This window comes from Pagrus major, chromosome 2 (genome assembly GCF_040436345.1).
Source record: "Pagrus major chromosome 2, Pma_NU_1.0".
NCBI classification, from domain to species: Eukaryota; Metazoa; Chordata; class Actinopteri; order Spariformes; family Sparidae; genus Pagrus; species Pagrus major.
The window spans coordinates 35,729,803-35,756,689 of record NC_133216.1 but is presented as its reverse complement, the minus strand read 5'-3'; the positions used below and the strand labels follow the sequence as shown (position 1 = coordinate 35,756,689).

General features: G+C 41.7%; 1 protein-coding gene across 1 annotated transcript; it reads right to left on the bottom strand.

Annotated features, from left to right (window-relative positions):
* Window positions 1-1,588: 1,588 nt before the first annotated feature.
* LOC141016076 (EF-hand domain-containing protein D2-like) lies at window positions 1,589-22,207 on the bottom strand. Its single transcript, XM_073490333.1, has 2 exons — window positions 21,919-22,207; window positions 1,589-1,642 (listed from the first exon to the last, which is right to left on the bottom strand). Exons 1-2 carry the CDS (start codon window positions 22,200-22,202, stop codon window positions 1,609-1,611), a joined length of 318 nt encoding a protein of 105 aa, XP_073346434.1. The 5' UTR covers window positions 22,203-22,207; the 3' UTR covers window positions 1,589-1,608.
* Between the last annotated feature and the right edge of the window lie 4,680 nt (window positions 22,208-26,887).

The window sequence follows — 26,887 nt, the reverse complement described above, 5'->3', positions numbered from 1 at the left end:
TGGTCGCTTCCTTAACTTCTCTTCTTAATCCAAAAGTTAAGTTTGAGTGGTCTCTTACCTGTCAAGAAGCTTTTGAGTCTGTTAAGTCTTTTTTGTGCTCTGCCCCTGTCCTAGCATCCCCGTAGATGGACAAGTCTTTCTCACTGTATGTGGATGCTAGCAAGGTGGGAGCGGGGGCTGTCCTCATGCAGACTAATGACCATGGTTTTGACTGTCTGGTGAGTTTCTTTTCCAAAAAATTCAACATACATCAGTTGAACTACTCTATCATTGAAAAAGAGGCACTGGGGCTCATCTAGGCACTGAGACATTTTGAGGTTTATGTGGGCAGTGGAGCAAGTCCTTTAGTAGTCTACACTAGGGTTGGACAATATGTTAAAAATTTCCAACCGGCCACCGTCAGCTCATCAACCGGCGGTTGCCGATATATTCGGCAGTTGTGTGTGTGGTGGAGCAAAAAAAAGAGGGGGGATGTTGCATTCATATGATGTCAGAAAAAATCTAAAAATGACTTTCAGAATGGGATAAATCACATGAACGCCACCTCATGTCAGAAAAACAACTTGGCAACTCGGAACTTCCAACACCACATGAAGCAAAAAAGTTTAGCGTGCTTTGCGGGCGCAGGGGGCAAGGTCTCAGGCTACTGCCATGGAGGAACAGCTCGTTGCGAAAAAGAACACAAAATCCCCTATTTGGGATTATTTTGGATTTAGACCTGACGCAACAGGCAAGCCCAAAGACAAGTCTGGTCATTTGCCGTCCATGCAAACGAGTGGTGCCAGCAAAAGAACACCACCAATTTGCACGAGCATTTGCAAATACATCATCCTGAAGAGCACGCCAAGCTAACACCAAGAGAGGCGGCTCCCTCAACTGCCACTGGAAAAGCCACGCTTCACCCGTCTTGTGAAAGACTCGTCGGAAATCATGTGTGAAGCTGCCAGTTCCAATACGCACACACTTTGAATTGTGCTCTACATAGTAATTATGAACTATATGTACCGTGTTGAATTATGTGGAGGCAGACCATTAATTAAGCAAAATAAACCAAACCAAACCAAAAATTTAAAAAAAAATTCTCCACTCACTCCAAAATCCAAACCAACGGCAGATGCGTTGGTGTCTTTTCCTGCAGCCTTTTCATTTGGATCTATGGCATGTAAAGGGAACTGATAATACAGTTGATGCCATGTCACAAGCGATGTCAAGCGAAGTTGTTTTTTTTTCTCCCTGCATGGTCTCTTTCAGTTCGTTTTGGTGTTATCTCCTCTTAATCTGCTTCCTAGGTACCATGGTTGCTGAGGTTTCTTTTAGCATACCAGAGTGTTTAATTTCCTTAGTAATTTTGTTGGCTATTGAGGGCTTGTGTTGTGGTAGTTTAATTGTGGGGATCCTGGTCAGGATCCTCATTTGAAGGCAGGGGGTGTGACGACCCCTCCCACTCTGCCTGGTGGTCTGACATGCTCTGACTGTTTTTTGCAGCTATAGGTGGAGCTGGGAGGGTCGTCTGCCTGTACCTGCCTTTCTGGGCTGGGCTTCCAGAGCATATATAAGGAATGCCTTTAGGGGTGTGTCTCTCTCTCACCTGGGCCTGCAGCAGGGCCCTCAGCCTCTTTTTCCTTTGTTTGGTTTGATGCACCTGACAACACACAATACACCATATCTTCACTCATCCACACACTGCTAACACCACTGATACCTTACCTATTGTACACATCCCACTAATTAGTTAACATTTATCCTGGTTTGAGTTAAATAAATTACTTTTTGCTTAAGATGTCTGTGTGTGGCCTCCCTTCTTGTTGCCATCCTTGAGCCAGGTGGTAACACAGGCCCACACAAAAAGAGGGGGATTTTCAATTCCCAACTTCAGATGGTACTGCTGGGCTTTCAATATGAAACACATAAGAACATGATTACCTAATGACAAGGCAGGAGATAAGCCAAGTTGGGTCCAAATAGAGGCTGAAGTAAGTTGGGGGCAGTCCCCTTGGTCTGAGTTATTTAGTACAAAATTGCTATTACAGAATGATAACCCTATTATCGCTAACACTAAATTAATGTGGCATAAACTACATAGAGCAGGCAGTGGGGACTTTTTCAAATCCTCTCATGCACCTCTATGGAATAACAAGCAAATTCTAATTGAAACAAAACAGTTAACTGGACTATTTGGCAAAAAGCAGGGATAACCTATATTTTACATTTATTTGATAGCAATACCAAGCACTTTTTAAGCTTTAGCCAAATAGTGGATAAATACAAATTACCACATAATCAATACTGGAGGTATGTCCAAATGCAAAGCACCCTGTCTAAATGGTTAGGAGGCCCGCTTACCTGCCCTACGGGCAGCCCAATTGAAGGGCAGCTGATTAGATCAAGTTCAGGTAGGGGCATTACTCTTAAGCTCAATGGTTTATTACAGGAACAATTATGTGACCCTTTGCTCAAGGTTAAGAAACACTGGACAGGGGACTTGGCTATAGACATATCTCCTGAGGATTGGAAGTCATGTTTATAGCAACACTAGGTAGTTTTTCAACCTTAAAATAATGTTTCTAAACTAAGTTAAGTGGTAGAAAAACAGTTAATAGGATGAATGGTGACGTCTCTGCAGCCTGAGGGGGGTCGCGCCGGCAGAAACCCCACTGTATAACTTCTCAGAGTGGGTAGGAACCTATCTGCCGTAAAGGTGTCTAGTGCGACCTGCTTTACGGCATACGTCACACGTTTATTCGTCGGTGGATTTAGCCAGCAGCCACTTGGATTTTTCGTAAACCAACGCCATGGCTGAGCCAGCTAAAACAGCCAAGAAGGTATTGTCTGAGGAGGCGAAGAAAAGAAAAAGTGATAGAACACAAGCCCGGACACGGATAAATATTGGACCAGCTTACACTCGGTGGCGTGAGCTGAGTTAGAAATGGGTTTCAAGACTGATGGAGACCTAACCTAAGTCATATATTACATATATACATATTTATTATTATTATTTGTTGTTATGTGGTGTTCACTGGGGCACTATTTGTCCACAGTTTATAACCATAATAAAGCCGGGAGATAATCTAATGCTGTCCATTTCGATAGCTTGCACGTTTTTGTGTAGTGACTGTAAACGATGACTAACCTACTAAAACACTGTCTTCAAAAGTTGCAGATTCCTTCGTTCATGCCGATAATCAACATAATTGTTGAACAGTGTGGTCGGGAGGTAACGTTAGGCTATTGTTGTTATCGGTAACGTTAGCATGACCTTACTAAACACATTCACGCCCAAGCGTCGTGTTTTGGAAGTAACTTAGTTGGTGCAGTCACTATAACCAACTCGGTATGAGAATAATTCTAGCATGCTAATGTGCTGTGCAGCCTATATGCTTACTATCTATCCGCTTACTATCTATCTCTGAATCTAGCTTGTTGTTGGCACTCGAGTGAGGTTTTTTCAGACGATTTCGTGATCCGCCGGCTCCGTCAACAAATTCACGTGTATTCATTTTCCCCAGGGGTGCTTGTACAGCGACAGTATTTATGACACTGGTAACAGATATTTGCGCTTCTCAACCAGCTGGTGGTAGTAATGAGTCCAAACTACCTAGTGTTGCTTTAAATAACATTAATACAATGTACAGGGCAATGGGTAATAGGTTTATTCAACTGAAAATAATACATAGATGGCATCGGATGCCACAACAAGTTTATAAATGGAACTTAATACCAGTAGACTCTTGCTGGAAATGTGACGGGAGTGGTGCCTCTATACTACATATACTCTGGACATGTCCAGCACTTAAGGACTGTTGGAATAACATCCATCAGATTATATTTGAAGTCCTGCACAAAAAGTTCCAAATCTCTGCAAAGCTATCTATCTTGGGATCGACCACTGAGCTTCAGGACAGTGACTTTTCGTGTTTTGAGAAAAGATGGATTATTTTGGCTCTCACAACAGCTAAACAGATACTACTAAGACACTGGAGGAAAAAATACCCACCTCCTTATGAAGAATGGTCTACAACAATGGCACAGCTAGCTGCTTACGAGAGGGTGACATACTCTCTACTGGACAAACTGGACCAATATATGTTTACTTGGAGCCCTTTTACTGGCTGTCTGTAAATTAATGGTTATCTTGATAATGCAATGCTGCCAATAATTTATTGTGCTTATCTATTGAGAAGTATCAGCATGGTGGTCTATGTTTTTGTTTGTTTTGTTTTGTTGTTTCATTTGTTTTGTTTTTGTTTTTATACTCAAACTATACAAAAAATTTAGAGAGTAAATATCTGGCCTGGCTCCCTGATTGAGTGAATTGATCTCTCCCTGTCTGTATTATTTGTGTGTTAAACTTCAATAAAAATGTTCATTACAAAAAAAAGGAGATAAAAGCAGCACGTCCTCACATTTCAGAGGCTCCAACCAGCATGTTTGATATTTTTTCTTGATTAATGATAAAGTGATTAATTGATTATCAAAATTGCTGTTTATTAGTTTTCAGTATCAAATTACTCATCTACTAGTATTTTTTGTGGATGTCTGACAAAAACAATTAAACTTGTGGTCTGACTTTTTGGTTTGAATGAATTGAGCAAGCATCATAGAACTTCAGTGATCAATTTGGACAATTTGGTCAACGTTTAATCAAGCTAAGTGAGTTCTTCTTGTGGAAACAAAAATGCATTGGTCTGAGATTTCAGAGGCATGCACACAAAGATACCATTGTCACATGGAGCAGGGTCTGCCCCTGAGGAGACTCCAAAAGACAATGGTTGCCTTTATCCTCTGGCTGAAATGCTTTCCAACTCCTGATGAATGTAAAATATGAAGTTTCAGAATCAGCCATTTGTCACCAACTTCTAAGAAGTCAAGAAAATGTTAACACATATAAACAGTAAGAGTTAAAAAAAAAAAAACAAGATTTACATTTCCATTTAACTCAAATTATCTGCTCAGTGGAAATGATCATTTTAGAGCCTATTGGCTGTTTTGTCCAATTTAGAGCCATGACTCTTACCACCTCCAAATCTAAGGCCAAAAGTTACTTTTAGCTGGGGATATATCAATACCGCGATATGTGACTACATATCATCTTAGATTTTGGATATTGTTATATCGTGATATAGCATAAGTGTTGTCATGTCCTGGTTTTAAAGGCTGCTTTACAGTAATGTAATTTTCTGAACTTTTACCAGACTGTTCTTTATATCTGTCATTATATCCATATTACTGATTATTATCTATCAAAAATGTTGTTGTGTTAATATTTTGTGAAAGTATCAATAGTCTGTATTGCCCAGATATCTATCTGACATTATTTGGACAACAATATTGTCCATATCGCCCATCCCTAGTTAATGTCTATCTAGTTGGGTCTCTACCAACTCCTGAGAAAAAATATCTGGTCCCTCTTCAGCAAAATGCTCCATCAGCTAGTCTTTAACTGTGACTGTCTGCTGTTTGCTACTCAGCAGGTAGCATACAGTGGGTTTTTTTAGAGCTTTATCACTGAAAACTGCTGCCTGCTCCTGCTGGAAACAATGATGATGAGAGCCAAGAGACTCAACCAGAACAGTAAATTAGTGGGCTGTAAAGCCAAAACAATGAGCTGAAAGACACTAAAAAGCTCTGTAGCTCAGCACTGGTAGTCTAAATGCTGGGTTTGAGTTATGTGGGAGCCAATGGGAGCTGAGCTCCCATAAAGGTAGGGTCTGAGCTCCCATGAAAGGTGGCAGGCAATGGCAGAGTGACAGCAATATCCCAGACTCCCTTACAAATCATGTGATTTATGAGTTGCAGGAGGAGAAACTTAACAAACTTTGTGAAACGAGAGATGATTCTAAATCGCTGGTGCCTTCTTGGAAATTTGACATTTAATACTATACATTAAGATGTTTCTTTCTTTGTAAAAAGTATCAGTTTCTCGTGGCATTGCTGTAAAAGCCTGTCTGTTTTTTGTGTTATAAGTGCATCCTGTCTGCCTCCATGTCTGAGTAGCGTTGTACCTCTGAGCAGCGGTAAATGTACATGTCAAGTAACTAATATTGGCTTCTTTGTCATCCGTGAAGTAAGTCACCAGCCTCCCTTGAAAAAACGCTAAATTTTGAGACTTTGAAACTGTATACATTTTGTGCAACACACAAGTCAGACATAATTGTTAATTTAGCAAACTTTATTTCTAAAAAAGGCCAACAGCATGGCAAACAGCAGAGACTGCTTATGTACATTAGTTTCATTTTGATTATTCGGCATCTCTAAAACTGCATTCTAAAGTTAGCTGAAGATTCCTTAACCCTCAGAGGTGAACCTGACATTGACCATTGGCAGAAACAGAGCTTAGCAAGTCATACCAGCCCACAACATAGGTTCAAAAGACTGCATTTTGGATTCTGACTGATGCTAATTGGAAAAAACATTGTGATATCACCATCTATCTGCGTTCCCCCCTTAGATTTTAAAAATATGTATTTATATAATATATTTTTATTGGGTGCTACTGCATTTTTGTTGTATTGTCGTTACTTTCAACCCAGCTGAGAGATCTCTCTCTCTAATGAGCCTGTTGTCTGTGCGATGTGCAAGGGGCAGGGCAGCTTGATCAGCCTGCACACAGACACAGCGGCTGTTCTGATGTGTACAAAAGTCTGGTTAAACTTAACTAGAATCAACGCAGGCAGTGCTTGTAAGTGCAACAAGGCTTTTGCATGTAAGGGCTGAAACACGAGCAATCTTTCCAGACATCTAGTGGGAGTGCATCATATACAGGTGGGGAAATGCACAACCAGTGCACTGCCAAACTTGTAGTTCATCTCTCATTTCTTAATCCACCTAAGGTGTGTTATAGATGTCAATTACACAAAAGTCGGTTTATAACTGAAAGTACATATTAGCCTGCTATGGTGCGTTCATAAATACAGTCAGATAGGGTTGTTAAGAAATGTATAGTTCCAGTGCTCAAAACACACCCTCAGATATTTTTGGTTATAATTCATCTAATAGAATTGAAAATTAAAAGAGATACAATAAAGAGATGACTTTTTTTATTACACGGGGAGGAATAACCAGGCTGCAATTTAACTAAAAAAAGAAAATGGAAATTGAATAAGCACATTTAAAATGACCCATTTGTATTCCTAGCCAACTGCTTCAAATGAATAGGGGGCAGTATTTCCCCCCTTCTCAATGTTTATATCAAACCCTTTTTGTTATTTCTTATATATTTCATTGTTGCAAGTTGTTAAAATTGTAAAGACCGAAATAATTACTACTATGCATGTATTTATTTACCCACATATTCACCTTTCTTCAGTTGCACTGTTGCAATCTTTTGTCACACAATAAGGGCTAAATAAAACTTTTGGAGGTATACACTGATACTAAATTCTGAGAACAGCTCAGTTGCTGTGCGATTAATGAAAATGATCTTGAATTGAAAATTCAGTCATAACCTACTCCTCCCCATCCCAGTGGAAAGTTAGGTGAAGTTTCGTATTCCACAAAACATTTCTGGAGCTTCAAAAACAGCAGCATTCTCCTAAACAACTGAAATAGATGGGGACATAAAAAACAACTGAAAAAAAACAAACAAAGCCTAGAGCAGCTCCATGCCATTCATCCACTTTAAATCAAGTCTCCAGAAGTGCTGAGTTCCCAAATTGATTTACAAATGTGTTATTTACATCCTTGATGTGTAGTCGAGACCATCCTGTGCACTACCCCTGTTAGCTTGGCAACTACAAAGAGATTTTGCCTTAAAACAGGTGTAAGGTGTTTTTTTTTTCAATCAATTTGGGATCTCAGGCTTTGAATTACGCTGGACAAGCAGTATGGAGCCATTTTTAGGGCCCGAGCAGGGAACCTGCGAGGTCCCTATTGTTTTTCGAATGATTATTATTATTATTATTATTAGGGCCCGAGCAGTGAAACTGCGAGGACCCTATTGTAATTGTAATGATTATTATTATTAGGGCCCGAGCAGGGAAACCTGCGAGGACCCTATTGTTTTTGTAGTGATTATTTTTAGTTATTTGTTTTTCTTTGTCCAAAATGATCGCATTTTTCACTGCCTGAACATACCCCAAAACTCACCAAACTTGGAATATAGATCAGACCTGGCGAAAATTTTATAATCTGTTGTCGTTGTGAATTTTCACCACTAGGTGGCGCTACAATCAAGGAAAGTGCGTTTTGGCTAATAACTCCCACATACTTTGTTGCACATTCAAAAACCTTATATCCACTTGTTCAGTGAGTTCTGCTGAAACTCCTGATATAGGCCACGCCCATTTCCGCCTGGCGTTTTTTTTCGCTAGCTCGCGAAATGTCGCAAACCTACTTTTTCGAACTCCTCCCAGGCAATTTCACCAATGTGCATGAAACTTTGCACACAGCATCTGGGGACCCTTCTGACAAAAAGTTATTAAAAGAATTTTGATATTCCAAACAATACTCAAGTTATTAAATAACAACTTCCTGCGGATTTTGTTCCAAACAGGAAGTGTTGAATATCTCCACATTGGTTTGTCCAAATGACGTCAAACTCAGGATCCTACTTCCTCATGAGGCCCTAAGGCTCTGTGCTAAATTTTGGACGATGACCACTAGGTGGCGCTCTTTAAATTGAAGTATTTTATATCTCAACATCGGTTGGTCGGATTAACACAAAACTTGGTACACTCATTGCCAATGCCCCCCCGAGGACAGCTGACAAAGGGGTTACCGATCTGACACTAGGTGGCGCTCTGGTGGCAGTTTCATTTTAGATTTGGCACTGTGCCCACACCATAACACTTATGGATATGAAATTGACAGGGGTGGTATAGACCGGCCCCTGTAACTCACACACCAAAAATGACCAGCAGGGGGCGCTATCATCAACACAAACCGTTTTTGCCTAATAACTCCCACATAATATGGTGCACATTGTTAAACCTTATATCTACGTGTTCCCTGAATTCAGCTGGACTGTGTGATGTAGGCCATGCCCATTTTCTCGCCAGAGCTCAATTTGCAAATTCGCCAAATGTCACAAACCTACTTTTTCGAACTCCTCCCAGGCAATTTCACCAATTTGCACAAAACTTTGCACACAGCATCTGTGGACCCTTCTGACAAAAAGTTATGGCATCTGTAACTCACAGACCAAAAATCACCAGCAGGTGGCGCTATTATCAACACAAAACCGTTTTTGGCTATCAGTTAAGACATGCGCGCACAATAACGGGGCAATGGGTCCGGGTAAGGAGCACGCCCCGACAGCAGCACGCCCCGACCCGCGTGGACTGCGAGGGCCCGTTCATCGCTGCTTGCAGCTTTAATTAGGGCCCGAGCAGTGAAACTGCGAGGACCCTATTGTTTTTCGAATGATTATTATTTGTTATTTTTCTTTGTCGCAAACGATCGCATTTTTCACTGCCTGAACATACCCCAAAACTCACCAAACTTGGAATATAGATCAGACCTGGCGAAAAATTTTATAATCTGCTGTCGTTGTGAATTTTCAGCACTAGGTGGCGCTATAATCAAGGAAAGTGCGTTTTGCCTAATAACTCCCACATACTTTGTCGCACATTCAAAAACCTTACACCCACGCTTTCAGTGAATTGTGCTGAATCTCCTGAGATAGGCCACGCCCATTTCCGCCTACCGTTTTTTTTCGCTAGCTCGCAAAATGTCGAAAACCTACTTTTTCGAACTCCTCCCAGGCAATTTCACCGATTTGCACGAAACTTTGCACACAGCATCTGTGGACCCTTCTGACAAAAAGTTATTAAAATAATTTTGATACCCCAAAGAATACTCAAGTTATTAAATAACAACTTCCTGTGGATTCAGGTCACAACAGGAAGTGTTGCATATCTCCACATTGGTTTGTCCAAATGACGTGAAACTCAAGACACTACTTCCCCATGAGCCCCTAAGGCTCTGTGCAAATTCTTAGCCCATGACAACTAGGTGGCGCTATTTAAATTGAAGTATTTTATATCTCGACATTGGTTGGTCGGATTAACACAAAACTTGGTACACTGATTGCCAATGTCCTCCTGAGTAAAACTGACGAAGGTGTTACCGATCTGACACTAGGTGGCGCTCTGGTGGCAGTTTCATTTTATAATTGGCACTGTGCCCACACCATAACACTTATGGACATGAAACTGATTGGGGTGGTACAGACTGGCATCTGTAACTCACACACCAAAAATCACCAGCAGGTGACGCTATTATCAACACAAAACCGTTTTTGCCTATCAGTTAAGACATGCGCGCACAATAACGGGGCAATGGGTCCGGGTAAGGAGCACGCCTCGACAGCAGCACGCCCCGACCCGCGTGGACTGCGAGGGCCCGTTCATCGCTGCTTGCAGCTTTAATTATTATTATTTTTTTCCTGCCAAAATGATCGCATTTTTCACTGCCTGAACATACCCCAAAACTCATCAAACTTGGAATATATGTCACACCTGGCGAAAAATTTGATAATCTGTTGTCGTTGTGAACTTTCACCACTAGGTGGCGCTACAATCAAAGAAAGTGCGTTTTGGCTAATAACTCCCACATACTTTGTCGCACATTCAAAAACCTTATATCCACGCATTCAGTGAATCTTGCTGAATCTCCTGATATAAGCCACGCCCATTTTCGCCTACCGTTTTTTTTCGCTAGCGCGCGAAATGTCGCAAACCTACTTTTTCGAACTCCTCCCAGGCAATTTCACCGATTTTCACCAAACTTTGCACACAACATCTGTGGACGCTCCTGACAAAAAGTTATTAAAAGATTTTTGATACGCCAAAGACAGCTCAAGTTATTAAATAACAACTTCCTGTGGATTCGGGTCACAACAGGAAGTGCTGCATATCTCCACATTGGTGTGTCCAAATGACATGAAACTCAGGATACTACTTCCCCATGAGCCCCTAAGGCTCTGTGCAAAATCTTGGCCCATGACCACTAGGTGGCGCTCTTTTAATTGAAGTATTTTATATCTCGACATCGGTTGGTCGGATTAACACGAAACTTGTTACAGTCTTTGCCAATGCCCTCCTGAGGACAACTGACGAAGGTGTTACCGATCTGACACTAGGTGGCGCTCTGGTGGCAGTTTCATTTTATAATTGGCACTGTGCCCACACCATAACACTTATGGATATGAAACTGATTGGGGTGGTATACACTGGCCCCTGTTACTCACACACCAAAAATCACCAGCAGGTGGCGCTATTATCAAGAAAAAACGTTTTTTGCTAATTACTCCCACATAATATGGTGCACATTGTTAAACATTATATCTATATGTTCCCTGAATACAGCCGAACCGTGTGATGTAGGCCACGCCCACGTTTGCACTGAATTTCCATTCGCAAATTCGCCAAATGTTGCAAACCTACTTTTTCGAACTCCTCCCAGGCAATTTCATCGATTTGCACCAAACTTTGCACACAGCATCTGTGGACCCTCCTGACAAAAAGTTATTAAAACAAATGTGCTAGTCCACAGAACGGCCAAAATATACAACAACAATTTCCTGCGCATTGTGGTCAAACAGACATTCTTGTGTATCTTGATGAAATACAGTCCGATGAACACAAAACTTTTGGCAATTGTGTTCCATGGCACGATGAGCATTTCTACAAAATTTCGTGCAAATCGACCAATAGGTGGCGCTTTTATTGCTAAATGACGAAATGACAGCTTCACTGCCTTCAGTTTTGATTCCTCCATGGAAGTTGTTGCATGAACAAGCCTCGACAGCAGCATGCCCCGACAGCAGCATGTAACGACAGCAGCATGCCCCGACAGCAGCACGCCCCGACGCGCGTGGACTGCGAGGGCCCGTTCATCGCTGCTTGCAGCTTTAATTAGGGCCCGAGCAGGGAACCTGCGAGGTCCCTATTGTAATTGTAGTGATTATTATTTTTTTTTTTTTTTTTTTTTTTCCTCTGACGAAATGATCGCATTTTTCACTGCCTGAACATACCCCAAAAGTCATCAAACTTGGAATATAGATCAGACCTGGCGAAAAATTTTATAATCTGTTGTCATTGTGAATTTTCAGCACTAGGTGGCGCTATAATCAAGGAAAGTGTGTTTTGGCTAATAACTCCCACATACTTTGTCGCACATTCAAAAACCTTATATCCACGCGTTCAGGGAATCTTGCTGAATCTCCTGATATAGGCCACGCCCATTTCCGCCTACCGTTTTTTTCCGCTAGCGCGCGAAATGTCGCAAACCTACTTTTTCGAACTCCTCCCGGGCAATTTCACCGATTTGCACCAAACTTTGCACACAGCATCTGTGGACCCTCCTGACAAAAAGTTATTAAAAGAATTTTGCTATTCCAAACAATACTCAAGTTATTAAATAACAACTTCCTGTGGATTCGGGTCACAACAGGAAGTGTTGCATATCTCCACATTGGTGTGTCTGAATGACGTCAAACTCAGGATCCTACTTCCGCATGAGGCCCTAAGGCTCTGTGCAAAATCTTGTCCCATGACAACTAGGTGGCGCTCTTTTAATTGAAGTATTTTATATCTCCACATTGGTTGGTCGGATCAACACAAAACTTGGTACACTGATTGCCAATGGCCTCCTGAGGACAACTGACGAAGGTGTTACCGATCTGACACTAGGTGGCGCTCTGGTGGCAGTTTCATTTTATAATTGGCACTGTGCCCACACCATAACACTTATGGATATGAAACTGATTGGGGTGATATAGACTGGCCCCTGTAACTCACACACCAAAAATGACCAGCAGGTGGCGCTATTATCAAGAAAAAACGTTTTTTGCTAAGTACTTCCACATAATATGGTGCACATTGTTAAACATTATATCTATATGTTCCCTGAATACAGCCGAACCGTGTGATGTAGGCCACGCCCACGTTCGCACTGAATTTCCATTTGCAAATTCGCCAAATGTCGCAAACCTACTTTTTCGAACTCCTCCCAGGCAATTTTTCAAATTTGCACCAAACTTTTCACGCAGCATCTCTGGACCCTCCTGACAAAAAGTTATTAAAACAAATGTGCTAGTCCACAGAACGGCCAAAATATACAACAACAATTTCCTGCGCATTGTGGTCAAACAGACATTCTTGTGTATCTTGATGAAATACAGTCCGATGAACACAAAACTTTTGGCAATTGTGTTCCATGGCACGATGAGCATTTCTACAAAATTTCGTTCAAATCGGCCAATAGGTGGCGCTTTTATTGCTAAATGACGAAACAGCAGCTTCACTGCCTTCAGTTTTGTTTCCTCTACAGAAGTTGTTGCATGAACAAGCCTCGACAGCAGCATGCCCCGACAGCAGCATGTCCCGACAGCAGCACGCCCCGACGGCAGCACGCCCCGACCCGCGTGGACTGCGAGGGCCCGTTCATCGCTGCTTGCAGCTTTAATTAGGGCCCGAGCAGTGAAACTGCGAGGACCCTATTGTAATTGTAATGATTATTATTAGGGCCCGAGCAGTGAAACTGCGAGGACCCTATTGTAATTGTAATGATTATTATTATTATTATTATTTTTTTTTGTCTGCCAAAATGATCGCATTTTTCACTGCCTGAACGTGTATGAAAACGCGATTTTATTTGGCAAACACATTAGGCCTGGCGAAAAATTTTATAATCTGCTGTCGTTGTGAACTTTCATCACTAGGTGGCGCTATAATCATGGAAAGTGTGTTTTGGCTAATAACTCCCACATACTTTGAGGCACGTTCAAAAACCTTACATCCACGCGTTCAGTGAATTCTGCTGAATCTCCTGATATAGGCCACGCCCATTTCCGCCTACCGTTTTTTTTCGCTAGCTCGCAAAATGTCGCAAACCTACTTTTTCGAACTCCTCCCAGGCAATTTCACCAATTTGCACCAAACTTTGAACACAGCATCTATGGACCCTCCTGACAAAAAGTTATTAAAAGAATTTTGATATTCCTAAAAATACTCAAGTTATTAAATAACAACTTCCTGCATATTACGTTCCAAACAGGAAGTGTTGCACATCTCCACATTGGTTTGTCCAAATGACGTGAAACTTAGGATCCTACTTCCGCATGAGGCCCTAAGGCTCTGTGCAAAATTTTGGCCGATGACCACTAGGTGGCGCTATTTAAATTGAAGTATTTTATATCTCAACATCGGTTGGTCGGATGAACACAAAACTTGGTACACTCATTGCCAATGCCCTCCTAAGGACAGCTGACAAAGGGGTTACCGATCCGACACTAGGTGGCGCTCTGGTGGCAGTTTCATTTTATATTTGGCACTGTGCCCACACCATAACACTTATGGATCTGAAATTCATAGGGGTGGTACAGACTGGCCCCTGTAACTCACACACCAAAAATGACCAGCAGGTGGCGCTATTATCAAGAAAAAAGGTTTTTTGCTAATTACTCCCACGTAATATGGTGCACATTTTTAAACATTATATCTATATGTTCGCTGAATACAGCCGAACAGTGTGATGTAGACCACGCCCACGTTCGCACTGAATTTCCATTTGCAAATTCGCCAAATGTCGCAAACCTACTTTTTCGAACTCCTCCCAGACAATTTCTCCAATTTGCACCAAACTTTGCACACAGCATCTGTGGACCCTCCTGACAAAAAGTTATTAAAAGAAATGTGCTAGTCCACAGAATGCCCAAATTATAAAACAACAATTTCCTGCACATTGTGGTCAAACAGACATTCTTGTGTATCTTGATGAAATACAGTCCGATTAACACAAAACTTTTGGCAATTGTGTTCCATGGCACGATGAGCATTACTACCAAATTTCGTGCAAATCGACCAATAGGTGGCGCTTTTATTGCTACATGACGAAACAGCAGCTTCACTGCCTTCAGTTTTGTTTCCTCTACGGAAGTTGTTGCATTAACAAGCCTCGACAGCAGCATGCCCGGACAGCAGCATGTAACGACAGCAGCTTGCCCCGACAGCAGCATGCAACGACGGCAGCATGCCCCGACGCGCGTGGACTGCGAGGGCCCGTTCATCGCTGCTTGCAGCTTTAATTATTATTATTATTTTTTTCCTGCCAAAATGATCGCATTTTTCACTGCCTGAACATACCCCAAAACTCATCAAACTTGGAATATATGTCACACCTGGCGAAAAATTTGATAATCTGTTGTCGTTGTGAACTTTCACCACTAGGTGGCGCTACAATCAAAGAAAGTGCGTTTTGGCTAATAACTCCCACATACTTTGTCGCACATTCAAAAACCTTATATCCACGCATTCAGTGAATCTTGCTGAATCTCCTGATATAAGCCACGCCCATTTTCGCCTACCGTTTTTTTTCGCTAGCGCGCGAAATGTCGCAAACCTACTTTTTCGAACTCCTCCCAGGCAATTTCACCGATTTTCACCAAACTTTGCACACAACATCTGTGGACGCTCCTGACAAAAAGTTATTAAAAGATTTTTGATACGCCAAAGACAGCTCAAGTTATTAAATAACAACTTCCTGTGGATTCGGGTCACAACAGGAAGTGCTGCATATCTCCACATTGGTGTGTCCAAATGACATGAAACTCAGGATACTACTTCCCCATGAGCCCCTAAGGCTCTGTGCAAAATCTTGGCCCATGACCACTAGGTGGCGCTCTTTTAATTGAAGTATTTTATATCTCGACATCGGTTGGTCGGATTAACACGAAACTTGTTACAGTCTTTGCCAATGCCCTCCTGAGGACAACTGACGAAGGTGTTACCGATCTGACACTAGGTGGCGCTCTGGTGGCAGTTTCATTTTATAATTGGCACTGTGCCCACACCATAACACTTATGGATATGAAACTGATTGGGGTGGTATACACTGGCCCCTGTTACTCACACACCAAAAATCACCAGCAGGTGGCGCTATTATCAAGAAAAAACGTTTTTTGCTAATTACTCCCACATAATATGGTGCACATTGTTAAACATTATATCTATATGTTCCCTGAATACAGCCGAACCGTGTGATGTAGGCCACGCCCACGTTTGCACTGAATTTCCATTCGCAAATTCGCCAAATGTTGCAAACCTACTTTTTCGAACTCCTCCCAGGCAATTTCATCGATTTGCACCAAACTTTGCACACAGCATCTGTGGACCCTCCTGACAAAAAGTTATTAAAACAAATGTGCTAGTCCACAGAACGGCCAAAATATACAACAACAATTTCCTGCGCATTGTGGTCAAACAGACATTCTTGTGTATCTTGATGAAATACAGTCCGATGAACACAAAACTTTTGGCAATTGTGTTCCATGGCACGATGAGCATTTCTACAAAATTTCGTACAAATCGACCAATAGGTGGCGCTTTTATTGCTAAATGACGAAATGACAGCTTCACTGCCTTCAGTTTTGATTCCTCCATGGAAGTTGTTGCATGAACAAGCCTCGACAGCAGCATGCCCCGACAGCAGCATGCCCCGACGGCAGCACGCCCCGACCCGCGTGGACTGCAAGGGCCCGTTCATCGCTGCTTGCAGCTTTAATTATTATTATTATTTTTTTTTTTTTCCTGCCAAAATGATCGCATTTTTCACTACCTGAACATGTATGAAAACGCGATTTTATTTGGCAAACACATTAGGCCTGGCGAAAAATTTTATAATCTGCTGTCGTTATGAATTTTCAGCACTAGGTGGCGCTACAATCAAGGAAAGTGCGTTTTGCCTAATAACTCCCACATACTTTGTCGCACATTCAAAAACCTTATATCCACGCGTTCAGTGAATTGTGCTGAATCTCCTAATATAGGCCACGCCCATTTCCGCCTACCGTTTTTTTTCGCTAGCTCGCGAAATGACGAAAACCTACTTTTTCGAACTCCTCCCAGGCAATTTCACCGATTTGCACCAAACTTTGCCCACAGCATCTGTGGACCCTTCTGACAAAAAGTTATTAAAAGAATTTTGATACGCCAAAGAACACTCAAGTTATTAAATAACAACTTCCTGTGGATTCGGGTCACAACAGGAAGTGTTGCATATCTCCACATTGGTGTGTCCGAATGACGTGAAACCCAGGACACTCCTTCCCCATGAGCCCCTAAGGCTCTGTGCGAAATTTTGGCCGACGAACACTAGGTGGCGCTATTTAAATTGAAGTATTTTATATCTCAACATCAGTTGGTCGGATGAACACAAAACTTGGTACACTCATTGTCAATGGCCTCCTGAGGACAGCTGACAAAGGGGTTACCGATCTGACACTAGGTGGCGCTCTGGTGGCAGTTTCTTTTTAGATTTGGCACTGTGCCCACACCATAACACTTATGGATATGAAATTCATAGGGGTGGTATAGACCGGCCCCTGTAACTCACACACCAAAAATCACCAGCAGGTGGCGCTATTATCAAGAAAAAACGTTTTTTGCTAATTACTCCCACATAATATGGTGCACATTGTTAAACATTATATCTATATGTTCCCTGAATACAGCCGAACCGTGTGATGTAGGCCACGCCAACGTTCGCACTGAATTTCCATTTGCAAATTCGCCAAATGTTGCAAACCTACTTTTTCGAACTCCTCCCAGGCAATTTTTCAAATTTGCACCAAACTTTGCACGCAGCATCTCTGGACCCTCCTGACAAAAAGTTATTAAAAGAAATGTGCTAGTCCACACAACGGCCAAAATATACAACAACAATTTCCTGCGCATTGTGGTCAAACAGACATTCTTGTGTATCTTGATGAAATACAGTCCGATGAACACAAAACTTTTGGCAATTGTGTTCCATGGCACGATGAGCATTTCTACAAAATTTCGTGCAAATCGGCCAATAGGTGGCGCTTTTATTGCTAAATGACAAAACAGCAGCTTCACTGCCTTCTATTTTGTTTCCTCTATGGAAGTTGTTGCATGAACAAGCCTCGACAGCAGCATGTCCCGACAGCAGCACGCCCCGACAGCAGCACGTCCCGACCGCAGCACGCCCCGACCCGCGTGGACTGCGAGGGCCCGTTCATCGCTGCTTGCAGCTTTAATTATTATTATTATTTTATTCCTTCGTCCAAAATGATCGCATTTTTCACTGCCTGAATGTGAATGAAAACTCGATTTTATTTGGCAAAGTCATTAGGCTTGGCGAAAAATTTTATAATCTGTTGTTGTTGTGAATGTGCACCACTAGGTGGCGCTATTATCAAGGAAAGTGCGTTTTGGCTAATAACTCCCACATACTTTGTCGCACCTTCGAAAACCTTATATCCACACGTTCAGTGAATTGTGCTGAATCTCTTGATATAGGCAACGCCCATTTATGCTTTGCGTTTTTTTCACTAGCTCGCGCAATGTCGCAAACCTACTTTTTCGAACTCCTCCCAGGCAATTTCACCGATTTGCACCAAACTTTGCACACAGCATCTGTGGACCCTCCTGACAAAAAGTTATTAAAAGAATTTTGATATTCAAAAAAATACTCAAGTTATTAAAAAACAACTTCCTGCAGATTTCGTTCCAACCTGGAAGTGTTGCATATCTCCACATTGGTTTGTCCAAATGACGTGAAACTCAGGATACTACTTGCTCATGAGGCCCAAAGGCTCTGTGCGAAATTGTGGCCGATGACAACTAGGTGGCGCTATTTAAATTGAAGTATTTTATATCTCGACATCGGTTGGTCGGATGAACACAAAACTTGTTACACTCATTGCCACTGCCCTCCTGATGACAGCTGACAAAGGGGTTAGTGATCTGACACTAGGTGGCGCTCTGGTGGCAGTTTCATTTTATATTTGGCACTGTGCCCACACCATAACACTTATGGATATGAAATTCATAGGGGTGGTATAGACTGGCCCCTGTAACTCACACACCAAAAATGACCAGCAGGTGGCGCTATCATCAACACAAACCATTTTTGCCTAATAACTCCCACATACTTTGTCGCACATTCAAAAACCTTATATCCACACGTTCAGTGAATCTTGCTGAATCTCCTGATATAGGCCACGCCCATTTGCGCCTAGCGTTTTTTTTCGCTAGCTCGCGAAATGTCGCAAACCTACTTTTTCGAACTCCTCCCAGGCAATTTCACCGATTTTCACCAAACTTTGCACACAGCATCAGTGGACCCTTCTGACAAAAAGTTATTAAAAGAATTTTGATACGCCAAAGAACACTCAAGTTATTAAATAACAACTTCCTGTGGATTTGGGTCAAAACAGGAAGTGTTGCATATCTCCACATTGGTGTGTCCAAATGACATGAAACTGAGGACACTACTTCCCCATGAGCCCCTAAGGCTCTGTGCAAAATCTTGGCCCATGACCACTAGGTGGCGCTATTTAAATTGAAGTATTTTATATCGACGTCAGTTGGTCGACTTAACACGAAACTTGGTACACTGATTGCCAATGGCCTCCTGAGGATAGCTGACGAAGGTGTTACCGATCTGACACTAGGTGGCGCTCTGGTGGCAGTTTCATTTTATAATTGGCACTGTGCCCACACCATAACACTTATGGATATGAGACTGATTGGGGTGGTATAGACTGGCATCTGTAACTCACACACCAAAAACCACCAGCAGGTGGCGCTATTATCAACACATAACCGCTTTTTGGCTATCAGTTAAGACATGCGCGCACAATAACGGGGCAATGGGTCCGGGTAAGGAGCACGCCTCGACAGCAGCACGGCCCGACCCGCGTGGCCTGCGAGGGCCCGTTCATCGCTGCTTGCAGCTTTAATTTATTTTTATTTTTTTACATTTTAAAACAAGTCCCCAACTACTTCAGTTGCTTAGGGGAAGGCTGTCACACTGTTTTTCTGTGAAGCTCCAGAAATGTTTTCTGAACTACGAAACTTCACCAGGTGTGGATGAATTAAAAATACATTTTTGGGTGAAGTGTTCCTTTAATGTGACTAAATGCAATTCTTGATTATGTTAACTCTTACAGTAATACAGTTAGTATATTACACAGTACATCACTACTTCTTCACTTGAAATTTGGTGGATGATCTTGTTTTTTTCTATATTTCTCCATTATCTATTTGGCTATTGTTGTAATCAGTGTCTAATATGTAAAATCTGAATCACGTAAAGGTACCTTCATCAGTAACTTTGGCCCACTGTCAAACATCTTTAATCCAACTACCCATGCTGCTGTCTCTAGCAGGTGGCAGCAGATTACGAGTTGCCACAATAATAATGGCGCTAGAAAGCGGAAAAAATAAATCGGTCACTTGATTTGTCTATACTAGCTAGATTTAGCGGTGACAGGCCAATATTAGCCCACCAATATGTTGATTCAGGCTCTACCACACACAAGGACATTCAACAACCATCATTCAAAATTGTTCTGAAAATGCCTCACAGTTTTACAGAATGTCAGCTCTCCCAAGAACACTGGAAGAAGAAAGATAAGACTTATACCCCCTTTTAACTGGTCAAAAATCCCACTTAAACCCGCTTAGATCAGGCTTTTGTGCTGAATGGGAATGTGTTAACCCGGCATTTACACTTGGGTCAATCGACTCTGCAGTAGACCCAGGTTTTTATCACCTCGGCTCGGCTTTGATCTAAGCGTAAGCCCCGGGTGAACACCTGACCCCACGATGAGCGCCAGGCTTTGAAGCCAGTTTTCGTAATGGCCAAACTGTGGACTTTTCCCCTAAGCTAACATTGTGAAAGAAGAGTCTGTAAAACGGTGGATACATTTTTTTGAGCATCACAACCCCCACAAAGTGATTCGTTTCACTGTCAGAATTTGAGCCATTCGGTCCAATAACATTTGGAAAGTCTTGAAGAGTCGCACGATTAAATTATTTTATCCCCAGCCCAAAAAGATCAACTTCCTGGGTATGAAAATACCTGGATCACTGACCGGGCCGGGTAACTTCCAGTTTAGGACCCGGCTAACTTGAATGGGGATAAAATAATCTAGTCTTGCTGCTCATCTAGACTTTCCAAAGGTAATTGGACCGAATGGCTCAAATTATGACAGTGAAATGAGTCATGTCGCGGTGGTTGTGACGCTCAAAAGAATGTATCCACTGTTTTACAGATGTTTCTTTCACAGTGGGTCTATTGTTGTTTTTTCTTCTGTTACAACTGTTTCTGGTGCATTCGTGGCGTGAAACAGTTGTAACGTCAGTGACATACAATGTCACGCTTCAGATAAAAATCACAGGTGGGCTGCCTTGCCTGCTGGAAATGGGAATGGGGTCAATGTTTTTTACCCACATTTAAAAAACCTGTGTAGACCCACTAATTTTGATGGAAAACCGGTAATACTGTACTTAACTAATCTCCTTGGGAGAAATTAAATGGAAACAAATAATCATTTAAGGGGAAAAAACACTCAAATAATTTAGATCTAAAACAATTGTTTGATTAATACGCCAAGGTGATTTTTCTGATAATAGTTAACTCCTTTACACATTTTTAAAGAAGGCTTGAAAAAAAGCCAAACATCCAGCATCTCAACTGTAATTATTTGCTTGATTAAAATTATCGTTTAATCCGTTATGACATATTATTTTAGCCTGACAAATCTTGGACTCCATCACACGGCCTGCCCAGATTATATTGGTCATTTGGGGTCGTTAATATACCCAAACCCCCAATTTGTGTGTGACGAGTTTACCATGCTTCATAAACTGTAGCCTCCCTGAGCAGCTCACGGGTCCCTCCTCTGATCACGACACAACATCAGACAGCGAAAGGGTCATAAAGCAAGTTAAAGGGCCTGTAGTGAGCAATGAGTGAGTCTGTTTTAATCACTTTGCCAGTGCTTCCACCTGAAGGCTTCATGTCAGCAGCAGCAGTTTAATCTCACCATGAGCTTCAAGCCGCCCATGCTCATTCAGTCCCAGTCCCCACGACAACAAGTAAACATGTCGGACCTCTGTCCATGTGGAAATGACCAAGAAAAATTAACCTTAGCTTCAGCCTTACCGTTTGAACATCGCCTCCATGTCTTTAATCTGCTTGCGGGAGAACTCCTTAAACTCCGTGTAGGGGTTGAAGACGCGGGTCGGTCGAGGAGCAGCGTTGCCGTCGTTGATGTCCAGCCTGCGGGTCAGTTTGGCGCACAGCTCGGAGGACGAGTCTCCGCAGGCTGCGTCGGGCTCCTGCGGTTTGGGTCGGACCGGGCTCTGTTCGTGCTCCGGCCTCGGCTCAGCCTCCTGCGTAGCGGCCAGCCGCGACTGCAGCTTCCTAGCTAGCTCTTCAGATGCCATGCCGGGGATGCGACGGTGCTCACTGAAGCTGTACGGGAGAATGGAGTCTGAGCAGCCTCCTACTGTCAGTATGCGTGTGACCCACCGACAACAGAGCAGTGATTCCGGTCGCACTTTTTCAGAATAAGAGTAAACTGCTTAGAGTGGCTGCAGCTCTGACCTGCTAAGAATTTTTCTCTAATGAGGCTAACAAATATGGTGTGTTTGTCTTCCACATCTGTGGTAAACGTTTAATGTTAAGTGCCTATTTTCTGCCACAAACAGTTAAGGGTGGTATATTTGTTTCCCCTTGTCAGTTTGAAAAGATGGAATAAAAACAGAATCCACAACCGCAGTAACAAGAGTGAACTGCTGCCGTTTGAAAAAAGTGGCGTTTAAAAACAGGAATTCGAAGACGGTAAAGATGAATAATATGTCACAAACAGCGTGAAATGAATGAAATAGTTAAATAATTTTTTTAGCTGAAAGAAAAAAGATTTGTGGCAATGGTTGTTTTCTTCATAAAGTCTTGAGGTATTTTGTTCATTGGTCTTCACTGTTCAACAAACAACAAGATTTCTTGTTAAATATTTAACTTCTTTTTTTGTTAGTTACAGTTGTATGGATCGATTGATTGATTGATTGATTGATTGATTGATTGAGATTTAATCAGGTTTAGTTAGGCTAAACCTGATCAACCTCTGCTTGATTGTCTGGACAAAGTGAAGTTGTGGCTGTCCTCAAACTTTTTAAAATTAAATGAGAGCAAGACAGAAGTTATTGTGTTTGGCTCCCCACTGCCATTGGGGGATGAACCTATCCTTGGGCCTATCTCCTCAAATATGCTCAATTCTGTGAAAAGTCTGGGAGTGCACCTTGATAGTTCTTTTAAATTTGGAAAACAAATTTCATCGGTGGTCAGCTCAAGCTTCTTCCAATTGAGATTAATAAGCAAAATAAAAGCCTACCTTCCCCCGGGTGACTTAGAAAAAGTGGTACGCTTTTATTACAAACCGGCTGGACTACTGCAATGCTCTGTATGTGGGCCTAGACCAGTCCTCTATCCAATGTCTCCAGCTGGTCCAAAATGCGGCTGCTCGCCTTTTAACAGGCACCAGGAAAACTGAGCACATAACCCCAGTGTTGAGGTCTCTCCACTGGCTTCCTGTTTGCCAGAGGATAAGTTTTAAAATTTTATTATTGACTTCAAGGCCATGAATGGCTTGGCTCCCCCTTATCTAGGTGACCTGCTTGTTGCCCACACTCCATGTAGAACATCACGGTCAGCCGACCAATTCCTCTTCAACATACCAAAATCTAGGCTAAAAACAAGAGGTGATCGAGCCTTCGCGGTCGCTGCTCCAAAACTTTGGAACAACTTGCCACTCTGCATTAGAACAGCTCCAAATTTAGAAAATTTTAAATCCCTGCTCAAAACCCACCTCTTCTCCCTGGCTTTTAACACTCCTAACTGACTGATTGTTTTATCATGACAGTTCTTATTGTTTCTTATATTTTATTTTATTGTTTATTTTATTGTTTATTTTATTGTTTATTTTACTGTTTTATTGTGTTTTATTGTGCTTTTAACTGATGTATGTAATTGTAATTGTAATTGTTTTTAATTGTAAAGCACCTTGGCTAAAGGTGCTATATAAATAAAGCTTGACTTGACTTGACTTGACTATATGTTGCAAGTTTTCACTGTTGACCACGGGTGGCCAAGCATTTTCCCTAGGAGGGTCAAAACTGAAACTTAATGGACCACAGGCCAAAAGCAAACACCTATTGTATTGTATTGTATTGTATTGTATTGTATTGTATTGTATTGTTAAGATGCAAAATGGTACTGTAGGGATGTTATGAGAGGCAGAGAGAAGTCTCTGAGAGGCAGCAGAGAGCAGCAGCAGCACTGAGAGCGAGTTTTAACATTTTACAGCATTTTTGGAACAAACTTCTACCAAATTCTGATTTGTTTCTATCAATGGTGACTGTGGAGTGCTTGTGGTCAACTTATAGAAGTTGATTGACAGTTTAAGGGGAGATATCTGGTGGATGCAGATTTGGGCCTGTCTGTCTGCATCAAACAGCAGCCTAGCTACCTGGCCTCACCTGATCAGATACCATCAAGCAGCAGCAGCTACTACCTGGTTCTAGCAGCAGCCACCACCAGGCCCCAGCAGTGGAAGCTACCTGGACTCAGCTGCTAAGACACCATCAAGCAGCAGCAGCTACCACCAGGTCTGCAGCAGCAGAAGCTACCTGGTCCCAGGAGCAGCTGCCATCAAGCTTCAGCAGCAGCTCAACCACCAGGCCTCAGCAGTAGCTCAACCACCAGGCTTTAGCAGCAGCCCATCTATCCATCCATTCATCCATCCACCAGACTAGACCCAGGCCTCCCTCAGTAACAACATGCCACCTAAGCAGAAGCCAGAAGTGAAGTCTGAGGAGGAGTGTATTACGCTTGCACAGGTGAATGAACTAATGCAACAACAGAGAGAGATGTTTTTAGCACTCTTGCAACAACAGCAAGAGAATTTTAAAGGCTTTGTCAAAATAATCTTGGACTCAACAAACACACGACTGGATGATATTTCAAAGGAAGTTCAAGAAATTAAAGCCAGTATTCATTTCACACAGAAAGAGGTCGATGACATCAAAATGGGTAACATCAAGCAGACTGATCACTGTAAAGACATGCAATCTGAAATTTTCAAGATATGTGAGAGTCTGTTGGCCGTTACTGACAAGATGGATTATCTAGAGGGTCAGTCCAGAAGAAACAACTTGGTCATAGATGGAATCGAGGAGACACCAGGAGAAACATGGGCTGATTCGGAGGAAAAGGTCAAGAGAGTCTTCATGGATAAACTACAACTGCAGGGGATGATTGAGGTGGAGCGGGCTCAACGTGCAGGGAAACCTGCGTCAGGGAGTGACAGACCCAGGCCGATTGTAGTTAAGTTTGTTAAGTACAAGGACAGATTATTGATTCTCCAGAGGGCTAAATACCTTAAAGGCTCCAAAATTTACATAAATCAGGACTATACAGATGCCGTCCGTCAGAAAAGAAAAGACCTGATGCCTAAGTTGAAAGCTGCTCGAGACAGAGGGGACATCGCTTTTCTCCGTCACGACAAGCTGATCATACATCCTCGCAGCAGCACTCCAAGACAGCAGGGTAATGTCTAACCCCAGCAGCTTTTCTCATGATTGAATCTTTTAACCCATTCACTACAAATAATTATAATTATATGGACCGCATTGATTCACATGACCCTGATGTCAATTTCTTTAGCAGATTTAATAGAGAATCTAATTCATGTAACTACTATAATGAAGATGAATTTCATATGTTGACTGGCAACTTAACCAGTAATTCCAATGTCTTCTCTACAATCCACTTAAATATACGCAGCCTTCCTAAGAATAATGATCAATTTATGCATTTCTTGTCAATGCTAAAACATGAATTTTCAATCATTGCCTTGACAGAAACATGGCTTTCTGATGAAAGTGTTGAGCTTTACAACATACCTCAGTACACTTTAGTATTTTCAAATAGGAAGGAAAGAGCTGGAGGAGGAGTTGCTGTTTTTGTTCATAACCAATATCAGATTAAAGTAAGAAAGGATTTGGATTTAATCTCAAATGAAACTAAGGTTGAATCTGTCTTTTTGGAATTAATGTCTTGCCCTGTTTTTGGTGGCAGAAACGTCATAATTGGTTGTATTTATCGTCCACCTCATGCTGAAATTAATTCTTTCAATGACACACTCACAGTTTCACTTGATGTTATTAATAAGGAAGGTAAACTTTGTTATTTGCTTGGAGATTTTAAAATAAATCTTATCAATACTGAGAACCATTCTTCTACTGTTAATTTTCTAAATGTGTTATATTCATCCTATTTTCTTCCTCTTATTGACAAGCCAACCAGAATGACCTGTAAAACAGCCACTCTTATTGATAACATTATAACTAACACATTTGATTATCCAGTAAACTCAGGAATATTATATTCTGACATTTCTGACCACTTTCCTGTATTTCATATCACTACAAGTAATACTTTCAAACATAAGGGCCCAAATGTCAGAACAGGTTTCTGCAAATTTAATGAAGATAACATCAAACGCTTTAGAGAAATGCTTGAAAAAGTAAATTGGGATGATGTTTATGATCAGCAGGATGCCAACAAAGCCTATCAATCTTTTATTCATCTGTTCAAGACCGTATTTAATGAGTGTTTTCCACTTGTGAGCCTCAAAATCAATAAAAGACATGGTTTTAATAAACCCTGGTTCACTACTGGATTCTTAAAATCCTCAAGGAAGAAAAACAGATTATATAAAAGGTTTATTTCAAATCCAACTCCACATAACTCTAATACATATAAAAAATATAGAAACAAGTTCACTTATTTACTTCGTATGGCAAAGAAGAAATATTATTCTGATAAATTCAAAGAATCTACTAACAACATAAAAAATACATGGAATATTATTAGTGAACTATTAAACAAGAAAAAGGCACATCCAAAATTTCCATCCCAATTTACTGATGGCAAGTCCACATTCTCCAATCTCTCTGACATAGCAAATGAATTTAATAATTTCTTTGTAAATGTTGGTAGCACCTTTGCCAAGAAAATCTCTCCATCTAATAACTGCCCTACAGATAATATTACTGGTGTCTTCCCTGCC